Raw genomic sequence first — 27,977 nt, 5'->3', positions numbered from 1 at the left:
CACAGCAGTACGTCAGAGATAATCTACGCCCCGTTTTGTTGTCCTTCATGGCATGTCATCCTGGACTTGCGTCGTGCGGGATAGCTGCCCGTTCTAGGGCGCCTTGCCACGGTTCGCGCCGCTGCCTCCGTCGGAGTTTTGAGTCCTCCCTCGGGCATGGGTGTGTGTGTTGTCTTTAGTCTAAGTTAGTTTAAGTTAGATTAAGTAGTGTGTAAGCCTAGAGAACGATGACATCAGCAGTTCGGTCCTATAGGAACTTACTATCACCGTCTACACTTACATTTCAGCAAGATAGTGCCCATCCGCACATGGCGAGAGTTTCTACTGCTTGTCTTCGAACTTGCCAACCCTACCTTGGTCAGCAACGTCGCCAAATTTCTCTCCAATTGAGAATGTTGGAACAGTATGTACAGGACCATCCAACCAGCTCGAGATTTTGACGATCTAACACGCCAACCGGACAGAATACGGTACATCATCCCCCAGGCGCTTGTACAATACATCTGTCAATAAACGCCAAGCCGAATAACTGCTTCAATATGGGCCGGAGGTGGACCAACGGGTTTTTGATTTGTGAAGTTGTTCTCTCGAATAAATAATAATTAGAAATCGTAATAATCTGTTTATCTCTACATATAAATCACATCTACCGAGTGCCGTCGCGTTCGGATAGTTCCTTTCATTTATGAAAGTGTATTTCTGGGCATTAGGGAATGTAATGTGTAACCATGAGAAACTTTGAAGAGCCATCCACTTTTGAGAGCTGGTTACTGTGCGTTGGACAATCTATTTACATGTTTTGAAAGTATCACTGACTGCGCTATTTGGCCAGCTATCTGTAGAACTGCGCGCCCAGTACTGTGAACAGGTGCCGGGTTTGAATCCTACCAACACCTGATTGATTATAAAAGGAATCTAACTTGACACCCGCTGGCTTCTATAATTGCACTGTAAACTTCTGGAAAACTATTTATGTCTTGTTACTTAATGAGCACAGTGCTGGTTTATTTTAACGAAATTGTTATTGTATTGTTTATTTGATGATCTAGCCCTACCACTCCACAAGCACCTAACTCATTAGCCATTTCAATACTTCACAGTATTCAAGGTGCAGCAGACAAATCTTGGAACATAGATTCTAAAGGATGCAAAGGCAACGAAACAGCAGATAGTTTCTGCAATGAATAATTACGGAGAAATATTCAGTTGGATGTGTTTCTTGAAGAGCATGTCATAAGACATTATGGGAACAAGGTGTTGGTTCTACAGCTTGGTACCTCTTCATCATTTATCAGTTGGTTAGACGTCAAAGATGTGGTACATAACAAGACTCACAATCCCTCTGCCACATGGCAGTCCATTGCCGGACAGGCATTTCTCGCGTGCCATTCATAATTTGATTTAAAATCATTACTATGTGAACTTTATTCCCATCACTCTAGAAAACAGTTAAGGATTGTAATTATTAACGTCGATGACTGCCAGGATTAAGTCACCTTCTTCTATATTAATTCGTTCTTTTTCCTGGTGGCGACCATGTATATAATTTCTCTGTAGTTCAGATGGATGTGTGCTGAATCAGGTTGGATGCAGTAGGCCGGACCAGTGACCTGATGTTCGGACGTAGCTCCATTGCTGTTGAAGCCTGCCTTTCCAGAGCAAAGCACAAGGCAAAGGCAACTGCTAAGGGCAGGTTCTGGATACCGACTCTGCCTTTGTCAGTGTAGGCGCCATCCAGTCCCTGCGGTTTTCCCATAATACTATACACTCTGTGCGATGTGGGCCCAGAGCTACATTACAGAAATAGCTTGGCAGTGCGAACACCTGCGCTCGCGGAAAGTCTCAGGTTTTACAGGCAGGCGTATCAGGGAAAAAAATTGTTTTGTGCTGAAAACGCACCTTCCGGGAAGTCTAGGTGCGGGGCAATCAGTGAGAGATAAACATCTCACCATTCTGTGAGGAGTTGCCAGGCGGCTTTGTGAAAAGGAATCCTTTTTTGTTTGTAAACCAATGGACCGACTTTCTGTCGCTGCTTCACACGAAGTGACTAACATCTGGTTTAAAAAGTTGTAAGAGAGCTCCTCATTTGTTAAATTAAACAAATAGCATAGTAAAAGAAATCGGGGCACTAAATTCTGTGAAGTGCGATGTAGAGGTGATTCCACTGGCTAAAATATAAAACTCGCTGAAGACTGGATGAGTAAGACAGAACCATATGGCCAGGTGTGCAACAACTGGTCAGTGTTGTAAAACTTTCTCGTGGAAGAGAAATTGTTGTCATGTTGACATAAATATCACTAACCATCACTTTGCAGAGCCGTTTTCATTGGCAACCGAGAATTGCGCAGTCTTGCAGATTGGAGAACGAAGACAGTCTCGGTAAAGAACTTTTGACTTCTGTTCAAAACTGAGAAAAGAACGCTCTTCGGCTGGGGATATGGTATGGGAGACTTAGGCTCGGAATATGGAAGAGAAGATCTGACTTAGAGACTTTGGAAATCGGGTGGATAGCTGGTATGTCACAATCTACAGAACATCATGGTGCCCACTACGCTCCATGCATCTGACAGTGAGTGTTGATTTTGGGGAGAAATCGCAACTTGGGCGAACAAGATGAGAGAATTAATGTGGGTTTTTCAGGTATGGTGTTAGGATTAGCCACATTGAGGACTTCAGTACTTCTCACGAGTGATTAAAGGCTCATTAGAATTCAACCGGAAATGTTAGTTACATGTGTAGTTTTTCTATTTTCTGCCGCATTAAGGCAATTTCTATGCGACCAGCACAGTCTTTATTCTCCCATAATTCATGTGTAGATTACAATCCTGTCCCACACCACTAAATCATCCAATCTTTGCTGAGATTTTCAATTGTTAGAGTAGCCAATGTTAACTATTGGTAATGTTCTTGTTCTCTGGATCTCTTGTGATAAAACAGTCCCTGTAATAATTTGTTATTCATGTATGCTAGAAAGAAACTTTTTAATAAACAAGGAATATGTGGTCCACTGTTTTATTTCAAAGTTAGATGAACATACTGTTTATTATCTTTTTTATTAGGGCCACGTTGTTCTATTAGTTTTCTCTTTTTCATTACATGCATGTGATTCAATGGGGAGTGGCCTAACTATTCTCGGGCCACCAATACGATTCATTCTGACATCCGCAGATGTATGTGAAAAGCCAACCTGTAACCTCACACCTCAATCCAGACATAGTATAGCACTTATAGCAGAAGTCATAGTACATGATAGTTGCAGTATTCTCAATAATTTATTTGTAGAGCTATATATTCTTACATACTGCAGGTTGGGAACAAAGATGGAAGAATGACTGGATGATAGTGATAAAGAAATTAATCTAGTGGATGAAGCTTGCAGAGAACATGATACCACACATGCCACAAATAAAGATCAAACAAAATGTCTTCCTGTAGATCGAATTTTAACTGGCAAAGCTAATCAGATATATGTAAAAACAGACAAAGGTATAGGATAATATACTTCTTCATTTACTTTTAATAAAACACTGCACGCCCAACATAAGTTGGGTTCCAGGATAAATTTTTGGCAAGTGATGAACATCACACATTGACCATTAAAAAAAACCAAGAGGGATTAAAAATGCGCTCAGTCAAATATCTAAATGTTCCCTGAAGAAGAAAAGAATATTAAAAATAAGACTGATTAAAACGCCAATAGCCGGCCGCGGTGCCCGAGCGGTTCTAGGCGCTTCGGCCTGGAACCGCGCGACTGCTACGGTCGCAGGTTCGAATCCTGCCTCGGGCATGGATGTGTGTGATGTCCTTAGGTTAGTTAGGTTTAACTAGTTCTAAGTTCTAGGGGACTGATGACCTCAGACGTTAAGTCCCACAGTGCTCAGAGGCATTTGAACCATTTGAACCCAAAACGCCAATACTTCAGACATCATCAAGTGGAATTCTTACATTCGTAAGTCCTGCACTATCATGACTTTCAGCTATTGTGTCATTGGTTGGAGGAGCACCAACCATCACAGTGAAAAATGCAAATAGCGCTCAACAACAGCTTGGTGAGGCAAAATGGCACAACAGTTTAGTGGTATCTATGGCTATTGGAAAAAGTCAATGCTTAAAATGATACTGACATGGACTGGGATTGTGCAAAAAGAGCTTCTATCTGTAATACCCAACAGACCACTTACAAATATCGATCAGCTAAAATTCATCAATAAGTTTCACATTTCAACATTTCAAGTAGTGTTTATGCAAAAAAAAAAAAAAAAAAAAAAAAAAATGTTGCCTAAACCTACGTGAAGGTCGAAAGAATGTGAAAATGTACATTTAGATGTTGTGGGAGGACCAAGAATGCTCGGTGGCATATATTAAGCAAAATGTTTGGACATGTATGACAGCATTCCTAATATAACACAGTCAAACTGAAAACTAAGTCTAGAAGATGTTAAATTTGTGTGGATACCCAGTGGTGCACATGATGCTAGTGACTGAAATACATTTTTAAAACAGTTTGCGTAGGGGTTTGCGGTATGTGCAAATATCAATAACAAAGGAGACAATAGGTTTTGTACAGAAAAGTTCTTTACAATCCCTATGTTTCTCATAGGCACAACGTTTGCAACCGAATCTTGACAGATTTTACGAGTTTGCTTAAATGGTAGAGATACTGTTGAATAACACAACTGACATTAAGTTCAACATTGTAACAAACGATAAATTGATTCACACAATGTACAGTTAGTCAAGGATACAAAATCGTTGAGATACCAGCCAATGCCATATACTTTCCAGTGGCTATCGAGACATTAGACAATCTCGAGTTGAATATAGAAAACAAGGACATATTATTAACTTCCATGGTGAAGAACTCATAAGACATTTACAACAGAAGCAGTATGTGGGTAGGGTATAAAACCGATACACACACTCATCAGTGTACCAATTCACCATGGAAACAATATGCTAAAACGGGAGAGTTACAACCTCCTTAAATTACTAGGCTTTAAACCACTCAATAGATTGATCCTATTGAACCGTAATGAACTGCTCATATGACGAGAATACTTGTCACAGAAGACTTTGTTTCAGCTATGTTGAATAACAATGATCAGACTAGTATTCTCAGTCAGCACCAGGTTGGTTTAACAATTCCAAGCATCAGTTTTCTATACTTCGAAGAAAAATTTATTAAAATGGATGGAGCCCCTGCAACAATATCCCATCTTACACGTAATGCCTTTACATTCCTGTTTCAGGAAATAAGATACGAACTGAATAATTCTGAAGGTGGTAATACAAGAAATTTACAGACCGCATCAACTCTTAAACTACATGTTTCCACATTGAAACAGGACCTGAATGGCGTAGAAAATGCAGGATGGTTCACAAAAAAGAAGATACAACATTAACAAATGAATACAGTGTGTTTATATCATGCTGATGATGAGATTTTTGAAGAATGAAATGTATTCTCAACTATGTAAAACAAATACTCATTCTAGTACGAAGTGCTACAGATGGCAACGCTTACATCAAGGAACAGGTGTGATTGAAGAGAACAAATTTGTGATTGATAAGCTTGTATAGAAGATGCCTCATGTTTGAGTAATCAATGAGGAATGCTTAAAATATTTACTGATATTTGATGTGCTATTTGAATACCACATAATACTGAATGCCTCCTCACAAACATGGCCTATTAAAAGAGAAATTCAACTCTAAATACCTTGAATCATCAAACTCACACTGCCGAGTTACAGGAAGACAAATACAGTAAGTGATTTGACTGAATTCGAAAGTTGTAAACTGTTCTACCCACATGAAAATTTGCATAATGAAAGAAAAATCTGATGCATATTCAGTTCGTATAAATATCAAAAGTTAGCGCCCATTACAATAATAGACAACTCCAAACAGAATGAAACTGTAAAATTGGCATCCATCAATGTTTGTGTAGAATTCGAAGCTTCAGAAAATTTTACATCATATAGAACAGCTAATGCATTTATACTACACATGCAAGTGTGTGATAAATTATAATCACCCAAAGAAGATGTATGAAGGCCACATAAATGCATAACTGTATCAGCACTTCTAAATCTTTCCATTAGTTTCAAAGTACAGATATTTTCGCTAATGTTCATGGTTTCTATGATGAATGTAGACAGTTCGTATTCAAAGATATAGCATTCATTGCATACACAAATAGTGGACGTATTATTACAATAGCCTCTACAAAAATTGCATCACAGAAACCTTTCAGAGATGTGAAATGCAGCATGATGCGGAAAACAGCACTGTGGTAAACATGTAATTATCATGGAATACATTGTAACAATCGGTTGATGACCTATACAGATAAGAAGACAACGCCCAGGACTTTAGACTATATGGTTACAAATGTATATGTGATTGGTTGTGAGGAAACTTCATGTGTATGCACTATTTACAAACATGGTGCAATACAATACTCTGAGGAGTATGGATGTCTTTCACTCCACCTTCTGAAGAAGAAGAAGAAGAATGATAATGATGAAGTTTTCTAGGGTTATCTGTCGAGTCAAGACATCGTTCTACAGCAAAGTTTCAACAAGTTTCCCACTCGTCATCTTCAGGCCTGAAGGTAACAAGTAGGACACTTGTTGACATGTTGCCGCAGAACGACACCTTGACTCGGCTGATAACCCGAGGAGACTTCATCATCGAGATTCGCTGAGAAATTTTCAAGAATGATAGTGTGAACTTTATGTATGTGCTGTTGATAACGTAAAATTACTGTAAGCTGGATGACAAACTATTTTTTAAAAAGTCTTGTATTACTCCACCGCAATAGAAGCGTGTGATGCAAGTTTGGCGGAAATTTAATACCTATAACTTAGGGGAACATGCAAGGTTTTGCATGGGCTCAGATGTATTCGAACAATTCTAGTGCGAATACGTGGCAACATACAATCTGGATCCTCTCTACTACTAAACCACGCATGGGTTATTGTGGACACAATGTATAAAAACATTTGTGAAACTCGAGCTTTTATCTGATGGTACTATCTTATTATTCTTTGAGTACAGGAGTCGTGGAGTATTTTGCTGCCTAATTCATGGACATTCCATGGCAAACCACCCATGAAAGGGTGAAGCGCCCAACAGAACTATCAATTCAAGTTACATTCTTAACAATTTATACGGGTTCGCCATGCAACATTTTCTATCTACTGGAGGATATTGGTAGCTGATTCATATTGAAATTCATCGAATAAACTTTTAGCTGTGGCAGATGATTCTGATGAAGGATAAGTCGTGCAGGTAGACTAAGCGTATTCCAGTAGCTTGCATGTCAATCACAGCAATTTGCCACTGCATTCAGAGCACCAAGTTCCATAATATGGTTCCTTCCCAAGCTGTAGGGCAAAAGAATATATAATACACGTTATAGAAACCTCCAGAAATGCCTCAATTTGGGTATAGTACTGTTTAATCACCTTCATTACCTAGTTCTACTAGAAACGGTGGCTGAAGGAGTACATAGTTTTAAAAACCCATAAAAAATCATCTGTGGTGAGTGGAATTGAGAAAGATTTTTTATAAATCGATGAAGGAGACAATTTTTAGCAAGACAATTGAAAATATTCGAATACTCCATGACATTAAATTAATCAGTTGTTGGGATGAGGATGGTTGTGGAGTGTGGGTAGACAATTTATCGCCAAGCCTGATTTTAAGTGGACTGCCATCTTACATTTAGAGTTTGTGGCTCTTGAGATGGCAAAGACTGCAGTACACTTCCTGTAACCAGTTTATGTTGTAATGTGTATATGGGACCTATCAGCCTCCACATGTACTGTTTTCATTATAACATTGTGAAAACAGTTTGAAGACCCAAAGTTTGTCTTATGTATATCGACAGATTCATTTACTGGGTGAAGGACTGTAATCCATATGAGGTGACAAAGTGCCATCCCAACACATTCGAAATATCTGGATATAAAACCAATAATCCATATAGTATAAAGCCAGTGCGCAATAGGGTTTTTGGTTTGATGAAAGACGTGAGTGGGTGACAAATCAAGGACTTTGGAGTTTGTTGGGCTATAATCTAAAATATACACAGACTGGATAGAATCATGTGCCTCTTATGGTTGATGATTACCTGACATTCTGTTATGGTGGTCCAGACGATGCTCCACATGTGGTGCATCAGTTCATGTCCAAGGGACATACGGTTCATGCTATAGGCCGAATGAAAATCGATCTGTTTTGTCATGATGAGTGGGTCATGTGCTGTAGTAGAATTTAAATACGACTCCACTTCCACTATTCATTGGGATGAGAGAAAGACATAGAGAGAGAGAGAAAGGGAGAGAGATAGTAGGTGTACAGGTATATATATTTGTGTGAGGAATAATTTGACCAGTATATCATACTGTTAAGTATGTGTGTGTGTGTGTGTGTTTTTTTGTATGTTCTTATTTGGAGAATACAGATTTCAGCTTAAAGGTTGTAAGGGAACTTCAATATCATCTGTTAATCAGCTTAAAAGAAAATGATATATATAGTGAGATGCTATATAGAATGCACATACAAGTTAATTCTCCATTGGGCCACCGAGCTTACGGTTTTCTATGGTTTCCCTAAATCGCTCCATCCTTTCATAATCTGAGCTCGTGCTCTGCCTCTACGACTGCACTGTTGATGGGACATTAAACTTTTGCTTTTTTTGTACAGGAGAAAGATGTATTGTACACATGGTATTAACAGTATTAATTTTGCATGCAAAACAAAACATCTAGGTAAAGAGAGTTCATGCCCTGCGATGATAGATATTCTACTGAAAGGTTTGTAATGCATGTACACGTTACATACATTAAGTTTATTTCCTGCTGCTAGCCTTGGTAGTCTGTCTAACACGGACTATGTATAAAGCATTTAATGAGTGAACAAAATAATTGATTACCATGCATCCTTTTTTTATTTACAAAGCATGCCCTGAATCCCAAGCCCTGTTACAATAACTCATTGATTTAAATAAACTGGAAATGCGTGGTTAGACGTTTACATGAAAGCTTATACTACACTTCCACCACACATACACACACACACACACACACACACACACACACACACACACACACATATGTAGAATAGATATGCTTCCTGCAACCTGGTGTGAGGAATGGTGATGCTGAAGATGTAGAAACTTGTGAGGCACTTGTTCAAACCAGTCTGTAGATCTGAAAAAATTGTCTGGACCCCACTCACTGTTTCCCCATGCAAACCAATCAATGGCTGTATATCCTTGGACATGCACTTTGTGGGTCGATGCTGTCTGCTCCAGCACTCATGGCGCTGCCAGCTCCAGAGTAATTGCACATTAATAAATAGTAAAATGCATGAGCTAGAACCACCATCACCGATCTTTGGACTATCATTTTAACTTAGGACAGATGTGCTAGATCCATCATCTTAAATTTGTAGGGGGAGAAGGAGAAGTGGAATGAGGGAATGGGTGAGGGAAGGGGTATGACTAAGAGGGAGGGGGAAGGGAGGGGGAGGCAAGAGAGGGGGATGAGGTGAACTTGAGCTTGTATTTGTCCTTTCCCCTGATGAAAGTGATATAAATGGAATCCTATTGTCTGTGCCAAAAAGTGCCTCTGTCCATTACTCATCTCAGGAGAATATGAGAGGTGAAGCAAAATCTGAGAGCATGTTTGTGTCCCACACAGAATGACCTGGGGTGGTATAATGTAGCAAAAGTACCCCTGCTGGACAACTTTCTATGATGCTTTGTCTTTGCAGGCTCCAGTCACCTCATTCGATTTCGGTAATACTTTTGTGCGACAGTGTTCTCCTTATGAGGATAATCTACGCTAGTTCTGGTACCCTGCATCATCTAACTTGACGACGGTTGGTTCCACAATCTAATATAACAGTCGTGACACTCCATCTTGTTTTTGTTGCCTCCAGCGACTGCAGTGCCCCAAGTGGCCAGCAAGCGACACTTCAAATGTTCAAATGTGTGTGAATTCCTAATGGACCAAACTGCTGAGGTCATCGGTCCGCAGACTTTACATACTACTTAAAGTGATTTAAACTAACTTATGCTAAGAGCAGCAAACACACACCCATGCCCGAAGGAGGACTCGAACCTCCACCGGGAGTGGTTGCGCAGTCCGTACATGGCGTCTCTAACTGCACGGCCACTCCGCACGGCAAGCGACAATTCGGAATACGATATCGGATGAATACGAATACTAACGTTTATACTGATTTGTAACAGTTTTTACAACAAGCATTGTATGTAGCGCCGTGAAAATCGACAATCGCTAAAAAAGTACACCACATTTGCGATTATTTAGCTTCCTAGGAATCGTGGGAGATACAAAACGGTGCATTACAGGACAGTTTATTCACGATTCTCTTGTAACGTACAGACATTTACTGAGTAATGTCGCTTACGTTTACTAAAGAAAAGTTGCTTGTGAACATCAGAACACTTAACCTTTTACAGAAAGACGTCATGTATCTATCCAGCAAAGCAGAGTTTTATTCGCTACACTTTCAGTCCAATCAGTGAATGTGGAACGTAGGAAACGAATATGGAAACTAATACTCACATTACTTATTGTATCAAATAAACCGCTACAACTGTAGCTTAAGTGGTAACCTCACAGACGTAATAATATATCGTCAAAAGCAATAAAACTGTTTTCCAACACAGGAAAAATCAATTCCACAACTGTTGCTAAATCTGAGCCACAAATGGCAAGAATCTTCAAAACATTCGCTTTTGAAGAAAAGGTAATTATATTTACAAAAATATTCATGTTGAACGAAGTATAAGAAAGGACGAATTATAATTAAAAATTTAACGTGTCCAGGGAAGCGTCTATGATAAGAACAACAGCTAACAACAGAAATACTTGTTTTTCATGCATGATATGTGTTTGTATGCTTTTGCTTTCAGGGGAATAACTTGCAAATATTGACATACACTCCTGGAAATGGAAAAAAGAACACATTGACACCGGTGTGTCAGACCCACCATACTTGCTCCGGACACTGTGAGAGGGCTGTACAAGCAATGATCACACGCACGGCACAGCGGACACACCAGGAACCGCGGTGTTGGCCGTCGAATGGCGCTAGCTGCGCAGCATTTGTGCACCGCCGCCGTCAGTGTCAGCCAGTTTGCCGTGGCATACGGAGCTCCATCGCAGTCTTTAACACTGGTAGCACGCCGCGACAGCGTGGACGTGAACCGTATGTGCAATTGACGGACTTTGAGCGAGGGCGTATAGTGGGCATGCGGGAGGCCGGGTGCACGTACCGCCGAATTGCTCAACACGTGGGGCGTGAGGTCTCCACAGTACATCGATGTTGTCGCCAGTGGTCGGCGGAAGGTGCACGTGCCCGTCGACCTGGGACCGGACTGCAGCGACGCACGGATGCACGCCAAGACCGTAGGATCCTACGCAGTGCCATAGGGGACCGCACCGCCACTTCCCAGCAAATTAGGGACACTGTTGCTCCTGGGGTATCGGCGAGGACCATTCGCAACCGTCTCCATGAAGCTGGGCTACGGTCCCGCACACCGTTAGGCCGTCTTCCGCTCACGCCCCAACATCGTGCAGCCCGCCTCCAGTGGTGTCGCGACAGGCGTGAATGGAGGGACGAATGGAGACGTGTCGTCTTCAGCGATGAGAGTCGCTTCTGCCTTGGTGCCAATGATGGTCGTATGCGTGTTTGGCGCCGTGCAGGTGAGCGCCAAAATCAGGACTGCATACGACGGAGGCACACAGGGCCAACACCCGGCATCATGGTGTGGGGAGCGATCTCCTACACTGGCTGTACACCACTGGTGATCGTCGAGGGGACACTGAATAGTGCACGGTACATCCAAACCGTCATCGAACCCATCGTTCTACCATTCCTAGACCGGCAAGGGAACTTGCTGTTCCAACAGGACAATGCACGTCCGCATGTATCCCGTGCCACCCAACGTGCTCTAGAAGGTGTAAGTCAACTACCCTGGCCAGCAAGATCTCCGTATCTGTCCCCCATTGAGCATGTTTGGGACTGGATGAAGCGTCGTCTCACGCGGTCTGCACGTCCAGCACGAACGCTGGTCCAACTGAGGCGCCAGGTGGAAATGGCATGGCAAGCTGTTCCACCGGACTACATCCAGCATCTCTACGATCGTCTCCATGGGAGAATAGCAGCCTGCATTGCTGCGAAAGGTGGATATACACTGTACTAGTGCCGACATTGTGCATGCTCTGTTGCCTGTGTCTATGTGCCTGTGGTTCTGTCAGTGTGATCATGTGATGTATCTGACCCCAGGAATGTGTCAATAAAGTTTCCCCTTCCTGGGACAATGAATTCACGGTGTTCTTATTTCTATTTCCAGGAGTGTATACCAAAGTATTTCGTCATGAATGAGTTGTAGCTTATGTCACTGAAGCAGTGTGCTTTGGCTATTTTTACATTTTGTTCACGATATTTCATGTCTCTTGGTAACATACCAACGTATGGAAAGCAAAAATATAACAACTACTTGGTTAATTAAGTAGAAAATAATTAAAAGCAAACATTGTCCTTACGACGCATGTGACTGTCGGCTTTCTGATCGCTTGGAGTGCTAGTGTACCTCTATCTGTCAAACGGTAACAACATTTGCACCAGAGAATGTCGTCCGTAGCTCGCGGTCTAGTAGCCCAGTATTACTGCCGCTGGATCAGTGTGTGGTATTCGATTCCAGGCCGTGTTGGGGATTTTCTCTGACCGGGGACTGGGTGTTTGTGTTGTCCTGATTATTTCATCATCACTATTCGTGACAGTGGCTAGATTGGATTGTGTAAAAATTGGGATTTTGTACGGGCGCTGATGACCGTACAGTTGAGTGCCCCACAAACCAAACATCATCATCCCAGAGAGTGTCGTGACTGTATTTATCAGACTGTGGTTGGTTATTCGTCATTTTTGACGGACACTGTTTCCATTGCTGATCCAGGATCAGTGAGTGTGATACTCCAAGGCACTCATCCACTGTGATTAGGCGGCTGAAGAAGTCATCTGGATTGGGCCGACACAGTTGTAGCTACCTCGGTTCGACAGGCTTTTTGAACGGGTGTGAACTGTAGCGGAAATCAGCTGGCGTAGATCTGTGTCACGTTCAAAATGTCGTGGAAGATGCTGGAAACTGATCTGTGTCTGATTTTCACTAGTTCCACCATCACCTAGATTATGTTATGCTTGTGTTCGCTCTATTTCCAGGACATGGTCTGCCACGTAATTATTCGTGGTGCAGGCATGTTTGACCACGCTGGATGCGTCTAAGGCACCCACCCACTGCGCCATACAATAGTGGTGCATTGTTGCTTTACACTTCTAATAACTCAGCAGGGACTGTTGCGGCGTTGTTCCTCTTCAAACGTAGAAAAGGAATTACTAGACGACATCATTTGAGTGAGGGATTTTGGCTCTTGTAGCCGCGTGATATGGTACTGTGATGGGAGAATTTCAAAGCGTATCAAGCCTCGTGACGTACTGGGTGGTTCAGGAGGAATGTCACATAATATTTTAGGTAACTCTACATGTGAAGCTAAACCGAAAAAGTGCCATGAACATGTGTCCAGCTTTCGATTGTTACAGAACTGGAGAGGGCTGAAGACGACACACACCCATGAATAATTATGAAGACAAGTGTGACTATTACTTACCAAAATGCTGCGCAGGGGCTGTGATGGACGGAATATGGATGGGACAGATGACTGGTTTATTCTGCAAGAGGTGTGGGGGTTTTCCAGCAGTGAGGCCGTGTGCATGTCGTGCTTGAGTGTTGGATAAAAGAGCAAGTCCATTGTGTCCGTGAATACCGACATAATGCATATGTTCATCCATGCAGAATACATAAACATGTTGTTTGTGTACAGGTACTGTAATGGCAGTGTCCATGTGGCAGTGACAGAGTACCAAACGTTACCCAGATCGATGAACACCTCGTGCCAGGGTATTTCCAAGAGTTTTCAAACATTACGTGAATCTGCAACACTACCCGGTGTACATGTAACAAAAGAATCTGAGGCCATCCAGTCAGCTGAGGAAAGGGGAGACATATTGCAGTGGCACAACGGAGTCCCACCGCCAGAACACGGATCGTTAGGCGTCAGCTTGATATTCCACAAACGCAAGTGTGGCATACGTTAGATTCCGAGGGCTTTTATCCATTCCATGCAACATCTTTATCCAGATGACTCAGTAAGCAGATAAAAATTTTGTTACACTACTGGCCATTAAAACTGCTACACCAAAAGGAATGCAGATAATAAGCGGGTATTCATTGGACAAATATATTATACTAGAACTGACGTGTGATTACATTTTCACGCAATTTGGGTGCACAGATCCTGAGAAATCAGTACCCAGAACAACCACCTCTGGCCTTAATAACGGCCTTAATACGCCTGGGCATTGAGTCAAACAGAGCTTGGATGGCGTGTACAGATACAGCTGCCCATACAGCTCCAACACAATACCACAGTTCATCAAGAGTAGTGACTGGCGTATTGTGACGAGCCAGTTACTCGGCCACCATTGACCAGATATTTTCAATTGGTGAGAGATCTGGAGAATGTGCTGGCCACGGCAGCAGTCGAACATTTTTTGTATCCAGAAAGGCCCGTACAGTACCTGCAACATGCGGTCGTGCATTATCCTACTGAAATGTAGGGTTTCGCAGGAATCGAATGAAGGGTAGAGCCACGGGTCGTAACACATCTGAAATGTAACGTCCACTGTTCAAAGTGCCGTCAATGCGAACAAGAGGTGAGCGTGACGTGTAACCAATCACACCAGGTGATACGCCAGTATGGCGATGACGAATACACGCTTCCAATGTCCGTTCACTGCGATGTCGCCAAACACGGATGCGACCATCATGATGCTGTAAACAGAACCTGGATTCATCGGAAAAAATGACGTTTTGCCATTCGTGCACCCAGGTTCCTCGTTTCGCAGGCGCTCCTGTCTGTGATGCAGCGTCAATGGTAACCGCAACCATGGTCTCCGAACTGATAGTCCACGCTGCTGCAAACGTCGTCGAACTGTTCATGCAGATGGTTGTTGTCTTGCAAACGTCCCCATCTGTTGACTCAGGAATCGAGACGTGTCTGCACGATCCGTTACAGTCATGCGGATAAGATGCCTGTCATCTCCACTGATAGTGATACCAGGCCGTTGGGATCCAGCATGGCGTTCCGTATTACCCTCCTAAACCCACCGATTCCATATTTTGGTAACAGTCATTGGATCTCGACCAACGTGAGCAGCAATGTCGCGATACTATAAACCTCAATCGCGAGAGGCTACAATCCGACCTTTATTGCATTTCTCCTCCTTACACGAGGCATCACAACGCCGGTCAACTGCTGTTTGTGCATGAGAAATCGGTTGGAAACTTTCCTCATGTCAGCACGTTATAGGTGTCGCCACCGGCCCCAACCTTGTGTGAATGCTCTGAAAAGCTAATCATTTGCGTATCACAGCATCTTCTTCTTGTCGGTTAAATTTCGCGTCTGTAGCACGTCATCTTCGTGCTGTAGCAATTTTAATGGCCAGTAGAGTAGAATTTCGGTAAGTAATATCCACACTTAGGCCTATCTTCAAAATTATTTACGGATCTGTGTAGTCTTCAATCCGCTCCAGTTCGTAAAGATCGAAAATCGGAAGCACGTTCGTAGGACTTTTCCGCTTAGTTTCACATGTAGAATCACCTCACAAATTATGCAATACTCCTCCTGAATCACCCTGTAATTACGTAATTTAATTTTTTCGAGGAGATAGGGAATACTTTACGACTGGAATTCGTGTGGAGTGGCTGACCTGGCGAGCAGCGGCAGCGCGAGGCGGGTGACGACGCGCCGGCCGGGGCAGACGGTGACGGCGGGGAAGGGCAGCGCGCGCAGCGGCCAGTGTGTGCTCTCCACCTGCATGGCGGCCGGCGCCCGCGCGTAGCCCCGCCACGCCTCCGCCCCCACCAGGGTCGCCAGCAGCGCGCTGCCGCACACCGCCGCCGCCCACGCCAGCCTGCGCACAGCCTCTGCTCACTTCACGGCCGACACATTCCGAGCCTGTGCAGTCTGCATGCGCATCCGCAGTTACAAATATTAATACTGTAAAGGCAAGTACACACTTGGATACAAAATCGAGCGACTGTCTGTGGATTGCAGAAGGACTGTCTGTAGACATCTTACTAGACAATGTATATACACTGTCTAGGTACTTTGTACCGTGTACACACTCGAATGCCTTATGCCTCGATATTTGCTACTTACGGTTGACCTAGTTGGGATTGCGGCTTGTGGGTAGTGAAAAAAATTGAAAGAGGAAACGTTGGTGGAAACGTGATCTGCTTGTGGAAGGGCCTCGTTTCGACTATAATTTACTTTCGACTTTTTTTTTCACAATCACTGATATTGAATAAACAAAAACAAACACAACAAAAAACCGTCCCACCTTTTCCCACACTGCCTAGATAATAACAGGAGACAATGGCTACCAGCGTACCCATACTATGAAATGTTGCGACGGGAGTCAGAAATTCTGCGATTTTGTCGCAAAAGCGTGTGTATAACCAAGAAATATCTCTCAGCTGTCGATATACAAAATCGCTCGATTGTCTACAGATACTATCTAGGTACAAAAATCGCTCGACTTTGTGTACTAGCGAGCAAGACCTTTTTAATTATTGTAATCTAATTTAAGCCATATCACTGAGCATCGATACCACCTCACCAAAGGCTGGAGCCCTTGTTACATCACACTAAATGTGACTCGATCGTCTAAAGAAAAAGTAAAGAGTGAGTATCATCAGACGTTTGCCCCCTAGAAGGTCCTACTGAATGGTTACTACTCTAGAGATCATTCTTGACAGAACAAGTCCTGAACATAATATATACTGGTAATGGCTGCAGCTGTGACCTTCATCTGGCATGAATGGCTGTGGATGATACCTACGTATTGCTGCACAACAGGCGGATTGGTGGTCGGTGGGCGGGGGGGGGGGGGGGGGGGCGGAGGGGGGGGGCAATGTACTATACCGTACATCATCACTTTCGATAAATGTGGGCAGTAACTGAGGGCCACGTGTTACTTAAGCAGACACTCATCAAAAGTTTAAGCTTATAATTTGCTGACAAACCGCGGCAAATACATAACGCAATTTAGCCACATCATAAACTTATTTCCTCGCAATAATTAGCAAAGGTAATTGGCCTACTACGAGAAGATGCGGCACAACAAGACACAGGATAAATCTTCGAGACTGTCCACTTTCTGGTCGAGAAGAGGCGTGGACTGAGAATCACGGATCACAAGCCAACATGAAAAGCAATCGCAATGTTTATACTCTCGTCTCAAATGAAGAATAAGTTGAAAGAAGCTCAATGATTATCATAACAATAAACAATTTTTACCAGGCTTCGACCCACGTGCCGCAGTTGGCAGCGTGCTATCCCCACGTCGTGGCAGCAAGAGTGCGCTTATACAAGAATCTACACCTGCCGCGTTCTCTGCGGAAGCTGATATTATGTCAGTGTCCACCACTCCAGACGAAGCGGGAAACAAATGCGTTCATCACTTGTATCAGGGTCATAGATATTCCTGACTCAAATAGCTAGATAGGGGAAGGAGCAAAGATGGCCTTATATGCTCGCATCGAAATTCATAAGCCGAAGCAGTAACCACGTGAAGTATCTATATACATGTTGCCAATCTTTTATTTCAGAGGTTGTGAACGCACAGCCACCTTTTCACATTTGGCACTATATGACCTCGTAGTTGCCTACTTGTACAGTCGTGCTCAAAAGTATCCAACGACCTGAATTGCATTTCGCCTGATTCGCATACAACCCTCATAACGCAGCTGTCTAGCAGGTCCTCTAATTGCACCTCAGTACAGTCATTTGACTATTAAAAATGGTTCCAGCAGATCACCACTAGAAAACACTACTCTGTACCGCAATAACTCAAGATGTAAAGTAATACCACGATACTACAAATATCAGAGAACACCTTATCACAGATAAGACTGTCTTTAAGGCTCGTAAGCTCACATTTATTACAACAAATGACATTCCTGAAATGTTACCACTCTCACTATTATGTCAGCTAGGTAATGCACGAAGTACGTTCCTCGTATTCATGATTTCCTCTTCAAAGTAACATACCGTACTTATTATTTAACACCAAATGACATTAAAAATTTAAGTTTTTCACGAGCTGATAGTTGAGAATATGTATGAACTTCAAATGACACGACGAACCGTCTCGTTCTGCATATGGATTCAAACTCAGGTCATGCAGACTAAGCAAAAATATCCTGACTGACGGAAACTAACAGTCATACCTAACTAGGCATACAGAGAGTGATATACCTCGATTTTAGACAGTGTCAGTTGGGAAATATCAACTTTAAATTACATAACGTAAACATTTTTAACGGACACGAATTCCTACAGAACATTTATTGTCCCTGTTAGCGAACTACGAGACATATTAAATATTGCTTCTTCACAAGTAACTTACTTGAAATGCTGGGAGGTAAAGCTTTGTGTTGGACAGGGATTCGAACCCAGAACCTAATCGGATTGTTATCGAAGCACAATCAACTGTGACATATTCCGGTATTTCTCGGCAGTAGCAAGATGTTTTAACTGAAATGACGAGACGAAACATTAATTTTTTCCTTCCAAGGACTCCAACCCGGCACCTATCGCAGTTATATTCTAGAGAAAACAAACGTTAAATATGGGTTTGTTACACCAGCAGCGACATGTTTGAATTAGAAATAATATGACGAAGAGTTCAGTGCTGACTTATAATCGAACCCCACACATATCGTTGTTGACTACACACAAAGAAACGTCAGCTACCGAATTTTTCTCCACCAGCAGCTCGGAATAGCATCCTTGAACTTACAGTGATCTCGCAAATAGTTCTGTGTCTCACTGGGAGTCAAAAACGTCAGATGCGTTAGTGTTGACAACGGTTGAAAACACATTAAAAATCAAAATTATTATGCACTAGGAGACAGGTATCCTCCTGCTAGAGCTTGATAATATATAATGAAACTTTAGTACCGGGCCAGGATTCGAACCCATTCAAGCGCAACATGCGGAGATGTTGAAGAATCTGCAGTTTTGAACAAACAACAAATTGCAGTCGAGCTGTATTGTCACGAAGGGATCAAATTCCGCGTTAAGGGTGGTCTGAGTTGCATTCCCAGTTCAGAACCAATTTTATCGACATACAGAAGCTCAAATAAAAGATGGACTAAGTGTTCTGTGACCCTACATAGCGTTAGTTTCGTCACTAGAAATAAATAACTAGTATAAGAAAGGTTACTGGTGATAGAGTTTCTACATGTCGCCACTCCTGACTTTATTGTGGTTCAACCTAATGTCTACTTGTTAGGGAAGGAATATCATGTTTGATGTGAATTTCAGACCACAGTGCCATCATACCTTCTTCACTTGGCGTAGCCAGAAGAGAATAGAATCTGTCTCTCCTTAACAAAAATCTTTGATAGAAGCTGGAATTGAACCCAGACCATCAGTGTACAAATCTACCAGCAATCCAAATGATGTTTGCTGGGACTCATTTTTTTATTGTAACGCCGTTGCGCCACACTGGTTGAGAATTCTGACACACAGGCTCCCTGTAGTGGTTTCAGTACATTCATTTACTTGGTTGACCGAATCGCCATGAACTAGCTGCCTCGGCTACCCAGTGCATACATTCGGCTCTATTTTGTAATCACCGAAATAAAATCACGTAACTGCCACCTACACAGAACTGCCAACAGTGTAGGATGCAGAAATTAAAATAGAAAGTTTTCCTTTCCACTTGAGCTACTCTATTGCGCCATCTGTCTGTTTAAAACGTCGTGTAGTGCAAAAGAAAAGCTGTAACTGTCTGTCTCTCAGAAGTCTACTTCCGGCCTTATACGTTATCTCATAACACCATGGAATGCGAAAGTTCTGGAAGAATTATTATTGACTTCGCAAGGTGGTGTAGCTACGGTTCAGCTCGCAGTGTAATGGTAAGTGCAGTGCACTATAGACAAAATGTCGCGAGTTCAAATATATTCACTTTTACAGTTTTTAAACGCGACTCTGCTGTTTGCTGACGTTGTCAATCTAATGGAACTTAGAACATAATTCCCTTCACTGCTCAACTCAAAATAGTCGCTTGTGGAGAAACGGCCAACTACTGTGACATTTTGTTCTTTTCAGATTTAATAGACAGCCAGGCAGCAGATGCATCTTGTAACATTTGTATTACGTATGGGAAGATCGCATCGAGCCAAAATACGTCAGAAAAATATTTTTTACATTAGCTGTCGTGTGGTAGTGGCATTTTATTCTTCTTCAAACCTTGTTTGACAGCTTTAACTCAGAACAAGTTTTCTACATGTAATGTGCATTGTCAGACTGTTATAGATAACATCAGAGAATTCGCATATATCGTTGATGATTAATTTCTCTCTCATGTTTACTATTGTTTAAACAACACTAAAAGAAACCCTACGAAAATTGTGCACTGTATTACGAGAAATGAAGTAAAACTACCCACGATAACCTTATGACGGGAGTCTGTTTTAATAAAGCTGAGTATCTGTACACAAACGTGCCTCTGTTGAACCGAATTAGCAAAATACTACTCACTTAGATTTCGATTGGGTTTGTGTTTAATTGGTATGCTGTGTCATACTCAAGAGGTATGCAAATGTAGCATTTCATAGATAAAGTTATGTATTCCTAGAAACCCAAAATTTGCTTGTCAGCAACGGAAAGAGGCATTACCTGTTGTGCAGCATTGTATGATTTTCACCATTGCACTATGAGCTGAAAGTATTTTCTTACGATTTCCTTATCGATGTTTGATCTGACTGCTTGCAGCTATTTCACAGAAGGGATAAAATCGTTACAGTCAGCGATACTGGAACTGCGAACCAGAACAGACCCTTCTTCACAGGTCAGCATGTTTCCACAGAGCTAGCGAAGAGGTATATGGCTGGTAATTCTATTGCGAGGTCAATAGTGACAGCAACTCGTAAATCGCTATTTAAAGGACAAGATTAGTTGGGATTTCCACGTGCAACGAATTTCCTGGGCTGAAAACCGTAAATTTACAATCTTTTGTTACACCTCAAGCGATAACAACTCAGATTATTCAATGGAAATGACAGGAAAAACCAAGTGAACTTTGAGGCTTAATTCCGTGCACACCAGGAAGTAACTCGTCGATCACAGAGTTGCCAAACATACCGTGCCTTGTTGCCAAATCTCAGTTACAGTAGCAGCAGGAAGAAGACGAACCAACGTGTTCCTACAGAGGGCTGGGAAATGACAATAGCTGGTATCTCAACGACGCGGCTGGCACGGCCTGGAATACGTAATGCGTCTGATTAGCATTTCCGTAACTAGGGTTAGGGACTGGAGCGTAGTTACTAACAATACTCAGAGCTGACTGTAAACTAAGCATTATAAATCAGTAACTCTCATAATTGTTTTTATATTTCTTTCGTAAGTGTACTCAGAAACAAAAAAACCCATTCATGGACGTTTTCGTGCCTGGCCAATAGCTGGCACAACAAACAAATAAAAATAAAAAAAACACTGTTTGTGTGTGAATGACAGAGAGAGAGAGAGAGAAAGAAAAGGGGGAGAGAGAGAGAGAGAGAGGGAGGGAGGGAGAGAGTGAGAGAGAGAGAGGGAGGGAGAGAGAGAGAGAGAGAAAGAGAGAGAGAAATATAAAAAATAATGCGAGAGAGAATAAATAATTGTTGTAAAGAAATTGCATCATGGTATGTAAAGAAATCTGTCATTAAAATGACACGTTCCTCATTATTACGAAATGTCATATTCATGATCTACGGAACAAATATTAATCAAATCAAATCTAACCTAATCTAATCTAATCATATTGCTGACTAGCCATGAAAGGTCATGAATTACCGAAATTTTCGCCAATATCAGTAACCAAATCGAAACTTGAAAATAAAAGACCACAGTTTTTGTAATAAACCGGGACTCCTATCAAGACCCTTTCATCTCTGTTAACTAACCACGAAAGACGTCTGATATACCTCCATTCAGAAGTGACAAATTGTGCATGCATTTAAAGATGAAGCACATGATGTAAAGTTCTGTGATGGAGATACGAACCCAACACGAAATCGGATTGTTAACTAAGTAAAGTCCAATGTTATGTATCGATTTTTCTTACCAGCTGCTAGGTGTTTGAATCTAAAATAAGGATATAAAGTTTTGTGCCTGAGCGACAATCAAACCTTCTTTACCATCCACGAATATAGCTTAAGTATCAATTGGTTACTCACCAACAGTAAGGTTTCTGTGTGTTTGACCAGAAATAACGACACCTATTGCGAATGCTGGCAACACATGAACAGACATTAAAAATGCATGTTAATTTTCAATAGCAGGCCAGTGTGCACGTGATGGGGCTTGAAATGAAATTTTGAATAGTTTTGTACTGGATCAGTATTTGGACCCATATACTTACCTTTGGAGGAGACCTAGAGAAAGTTTGCAGTCTTGGGAAAAGGAAAGAAATGACTGGACTATACTGTTCCAAGAGATTCAGATCCTCGAGTGAGGAGATACGAATTCAAATCACATTCCAGCACCAAATTTTTCAGCGTCTGCAGTTCAATCAAGTACAAGTAAAATAAGAGCCCTGTTCCTTTAAATGGCTACGGGTTCATCAAATAAAATAAAATTTTCTAATGTAAGTAAGTTTACTGACGAAAGTATTTCTGTTTACCATGACTTCCGCCTATGTCATTTCCCAACGTAAACCGGCTCTGCCCAAATGGTAATGAAGGAACGTGATGTTGAATGCGGATTCTGAATTATAACGCGTATCTCTTGAGGATACCAGAGGTAAAGTAAATCTGTTTGTGCCTCTTAAAAGTAAATGCCTGAACCCACGCATTGCACCTGTGATAGTTCGTTCCACCAGACCATTGTTGCCACATTTCCTAGCCCAAAGAGTGCGCTGTAACGGATAATATGCTTAGCTTACAAAATTAGTCACGGTGGAAAAAATGCGAGTCTATTAAATGGTTAAGTAGAAACAAGATTCTGACATGGAGATTATGCTATTCCATGTCAGCAGGATATAAAGACTCTTCTAGGCGTCATAGCCTCGATGTGAAGCCATTTGTAGTTTTCACTATTTCAGCAAATTTCTTAGTTCGAGAAAATCCTCTGTGAAGTGTGAAGTTACCGGATAATTCGATTATTACCGTCGTTATTACTATCATTTTCTTCATACCGCAGTTGGAGCACATGTGTTTGAACATCATTTAAAGACTTTTGGTCGTTATAGAAGTAACTGCCCAAGAACAGGTTCTTTCTCTATGTACGGAATTCTTTTCATGTTAATATCAAACATCAGCAATTACTCGTAGATTACATTAAAACTAAAGTAATTGATGAAGACGTCGCTTGACAACAAAAACGCGCTGTCTTTCTTCATTAACTTGCGCCTAGAAATGGCTGTCGAATACTGCCAAACCAAAAGCCAAGGGATCTTACTGCCTTCCGATATACGTCACTGTCAGTTCTTCCATATGATTTGGTCGACGTGACCTGTTTCAAGTTGTGTATGACAGAGAATGTTTTAGAAAATCAATTGTTTATCTTTGCAATACACAGAAAGATTTTCATGCTAATCTATCCAAGTCCAAAATTTTCGCAATATTAGTTCAAATTTAATATTCGCTTCTGTAATGTGGGAAAGTATTCCACAGTTACAAAACCCGCATCCGACCCATTGACGTTACACTTAGTCGCTTTTCATAAATTCTATCTCAGAGTGACACCAGTTCAAGTAATCCAATGTAGCGAAGACTATTTGCCAGTGCTCTTTCTCACCGGAAAATACGCAATTAACCCATGGGGCTCCATAAGCACACTGTAACAGTAATTTCTGTGTGAATGCAAGGCATACGGATTGTAGAATTTAGTGGTGCTCTCTCTTCCACTTCTGTATACAATATGCCTGACCTAAACAGGCTCTTTATCTTTACAGGCCCTGTGCAGTGCGACATCATACTGACAACAGTAATGTGCTTTTACTGACAACCTCACTGTTCGTTTTACCTGATTTTGTAATCATTTAAGTAAAACAACTTGGCTTTTCAGTGTACGTTTTTTCTCATAAGACGCATAATGGCATTGAATATTGAGGCATCAATGAGAGACCATTTATGTTGTTTAATTTTTCACCTTTTCTGTTTATGCCAACGTGAAGGCACTACATTCGATTCAGTTCTCTTTACTTTGATGTAGGGACGCTCAAGTGCCAACGCAGGCACAAACAAGAGATCCTTAATTTTAATGCGAAGTAGAAGCCACAGTGGTGGCTACATGGTGGCAAAGTGATAAATAGCTAGACTACGAGTATGAAGGTCTTGGCTTCGATCCCTGGTCAGTCCCACGAATTTTATCTCTCATTTTACACTTATTTCCCCTCGGGCAGTGTTTGCTGATGTGAAAAATGCCGAGTTGCACTGTGGTCCGAAAGCCACGTTAAACTGTAGGTTCTCCTATTAACTGTCTAGGCAAGTCAACTCAAAGGTCGGAGGAAAGCAACGGCATACCACCTCCAACAGGACCGTGCCTATTAAAGCACTGTGGTGTTCAAACCTATCTTCTAACTGATGACTGATTTACATTACTATGGGTTCCAAATTTAATGATCTTCAGATTATTAACATTTTTGTGTTCTCATGCTGTAGCTTTGATACCAGTAAACGTAAGTAACCGGCCGAGCACTGTCACCGTTCGAGTAGTCAAGATGGTAGACGACGATGCTGTCGACCTCAGATACAGTCTGGTTCATGGCTATGTTTCAGTCGAATACCCCTTTGTGCCTTTTTGTGTATTTCAAGATTTACTTTTATACACTTGGTATGCATTCACATTGATATCTGATAGAGCTGTATTTGGCAACATGAATCAGATATGTTTTCCGAGCAATATATCAGACAATACGCTAGTGCAGCGATATTTCGTTAGTGTGTTGCGCATGGTGCAAGAAATATTTGTGTTTTGCTTGCTTCTGTGATAGGTTTCACCCCACTGAATGAGCACAAGCTGTAACCTCCCCCTCACTTATCGACCTTAATGACAGTGAAAAATTAAACCGCGTGTACCTAATGGAAATTTGGGAAAAGCAGTCGTCACTGAAGTTAATTTGTCGGTAAAGAGGGAGGAAAGGGTTACATCTAAATGAAAGGAAAATTGCAAATGAAACTGGTGGAAATTAATTTTGAAAAGGGGTAAAGTTAATAAAGAAAGTAAATGTGCGGCCGTTACATTAATGATTAACTAGTGGTAATTAGATATTTGAGATTTGGGGAAAATTATGGTCGCCAGTCCTATGGACAATTACTATAGTAACTGAAAAAGAAAGGTTATTGCACATATAGCACTAGAAGCATGGCAACTGAAGGTTGACACGTGTAGTGTGAAAACTGAATGTTTGTCAGATGTAATAAATTCTGCTACACTCTGACTTAATTTAGCAAAAGAGTTAATAAAACCGGAAAATTGAAAGTTAAGTTAGTGACTGAAATTAATAGTGAGCTTTGTTTGTGAAGCACATCGAAATTCAGTAAAAGAAGGTTAGTCTTGGGCTACCTCAACAATCATTTCAAAAGCTACTTGAGTCTACGCAATTTAGAAATAAGAGATTGAACTTTGAACTTGAATTTAATGATTCTGAACAATTAACAATAGTAAAATTTAGTATGTATCAAGCTGAGCTGCAGTCACAGGTAAGCTAAAATACGGTAACAAAACTCGCACTCTTAATTTGTGCTTGTGTAATGTAAATATTGTAGCCAGCTGTGAATACCTTAACTCAACTTTGAAATTAAAGCAGTGAAATCGAATGATGCTGGCGTTTGAATTTCAACGACACTCGGGTTAATTCCGGAAAAGGAAGGGACCCTGCTTGATAATGCAATTGGGACAATGAGCAACAAAGGTTCATGCTACGTTGCTGTAATTTAGTTATGAAAATGGAACAATTTGAAAAGCTGAGGTCTGCCATACAGTTCTAAAACTTTACGTGCTTCCAGTCTTCCTTGTTGGTTGATTGAAGGTTTGAAGCCGTCGATCGAGGAGGTGGTGACAGTTACTCATTGTCGGCCGTCGCTGTTGCAGAAGCTGGATGTTGGCGCGCCTTCTTCTTCTCGACACGGTCACCAGGCGAAACGGGCTCTTGATGTGCGCCAGCTAATGCTTCCCGTCCGCGACACCGTGTCAGAAACTATCATAGCAAGTCGAGCGCAATTACATGCTGCCCAACCCCGAAAGCGCGGCAACTCACGGGAGCGTCACACAACACACCTGCTGCACTGCACCACCCCAGCCAGACTCCCCTCTGCCCGCGCTCCACGCGACCGAGTTCACACTACCAAAGATCCTAAACACTTTGGTTCCATAAGTGCATTATACACTCCTGGAAATTGAAATAAGAACACCGTGAATTCATTGTCCCAGGAAGGGGAAACTTTATTGACACATTCCTGGGGTCAGATACATCACATGATCACACTGACAGAACCACAGGCACATAGACACAGGCAACAGAGCATGCAAAATGTCGGCACTAGTACAGTGTATATCCACCTTTCGCAGCAATGCAGGCTGCTATTCTCCCATGGAGACGATCGTAGAGATGCTGGATGTAGTCCTGTGGAACGGCTTGCCATGCCATTTCCACCTGGCGCCTCAGTGGGACCAGCGTTCGTGCTGGACGTGCAGACCGCGTGAGACGACGCTTCATCCAGTCCCAAACATGCTCAATGGGGGACAGATCCGGAGATCTTGCTGGCCAGGGTAGTTGACTTACACCTTCTAGAGCACGTTGGGTGGCACGGGATACATGCGGACGTGCATTGTCCTGTTGGAACAGCAAGTTCCCTTGCCGGTCTAGGAATGGTAGAACGATGGGTTCGATGACGGTTTGGATGTACCGTGCACTATTCAGTGTCCCCTCGACGATCACCAGTGGTGTACAGCCAGTGTAGGAGATCGCTCCCCACACCATGATGCCGGGTGTTGGCCCTGTGTGCCTCGGTCGTATGCAGTCCTGATTTTGGCGCTCACCTGCACGGCGCCAAACACGCATACGACCATCATTGGCACCAAGGCAGAAGCGACTCTCATTGCTGAAGACGACACGTCTCCATTCGTCCCTCCATTCACGCCTGTCGCGACACCACTGGAGGCGGGCTGCACGATGTTGGGGCGTGAGCGGAAGACGGCCTAACGGTGTGCGGGACCGTAGCCCAGCTTCATGGAGACGGTTGCGAATGGTCCTCGCCGATACCCCAGGAGCAACAGTGTCCCTAATTTGCTGGGAAGTGGCGGTGCGGTCCCCTACGGCACTGCGTAGGATCCTACGGTCTTGGTGTGCATCCGTGCGTCGCTGCGGTCCGGTCCCAGGTCGACGGGCACGTGCACCTTCCGCCGACCACTGGCGACAACATCGATGTACTGTGGAGACCTCACGCCCCACGTGTTGAGCAATTCGGCGGTACGTGCACCCGGCCTCCCGCATGCCCACTATACGCCCTCGCTCAAAGTCCGTCAACTGCACATACGGTTCACGTCCACGCTGTCGCGCCATGCTACCAGTGTTAAAGACTGCGATGGAGCTCCGTATGCCACGGCAAACTGGCTGACACTGACGGCGGCGGTGCACAAATGCTGCGCAGCTAGCGCCATTCGACGGCCAACACCACGGTTCCTGGTGTGTCCGCTGTGCCGTGCGTGTGATCATTGCTTGTACAGCCCTCTCGCAGTGTCCGGAGCAAGTATGGTGGGTCTGACACACGGGTGTCAATGTGTTCTTTTTTCCATTTCCAGGAGTGTATATATATATAT

General features: G+C 42.6%; 1 protein-coding gene across 1 annotated transcript in view; it reads right to left on the bottom strand.

Moving 5' to 3' along the window:
* The window catches only part of LOC124753577 (pickpocket protein 19-like), a 193,270-nt gene that overhangs the window by 121,355 nt on the left and 43,938 nt on the right, over window positions 1-27,977 (bottom strand). The window contains exon 2 of the mRNA XM_047249019.1: window positions 15,871-16,074. Coding sequence (XP_047104975.1) covers window positions 15,871-16,074 — 204 coding nt within the window. The remainder of the gene's footprint in view (window positions 1-15,870; window positions 16,075-27,977) is intronic.

This window comes from Schistocerca piceifrons, chromosome 1 (genome assembly GCF_021461385.2).
Source record: "Schistocerca piceifrons isolate TAMUIC-IGC-003096 chromosome 1, iqSchPice1.1, whole genome shotgun sequence".
NCBI lineage: Eukaryota > Metazoa > Arthropoda > Insecta > Orthoptera > Acrididae > Schistocerca > Schistocerca piceifrons.
This window is presented reverse-complemented; position numbering and strand designations above follow the sequence as displayed.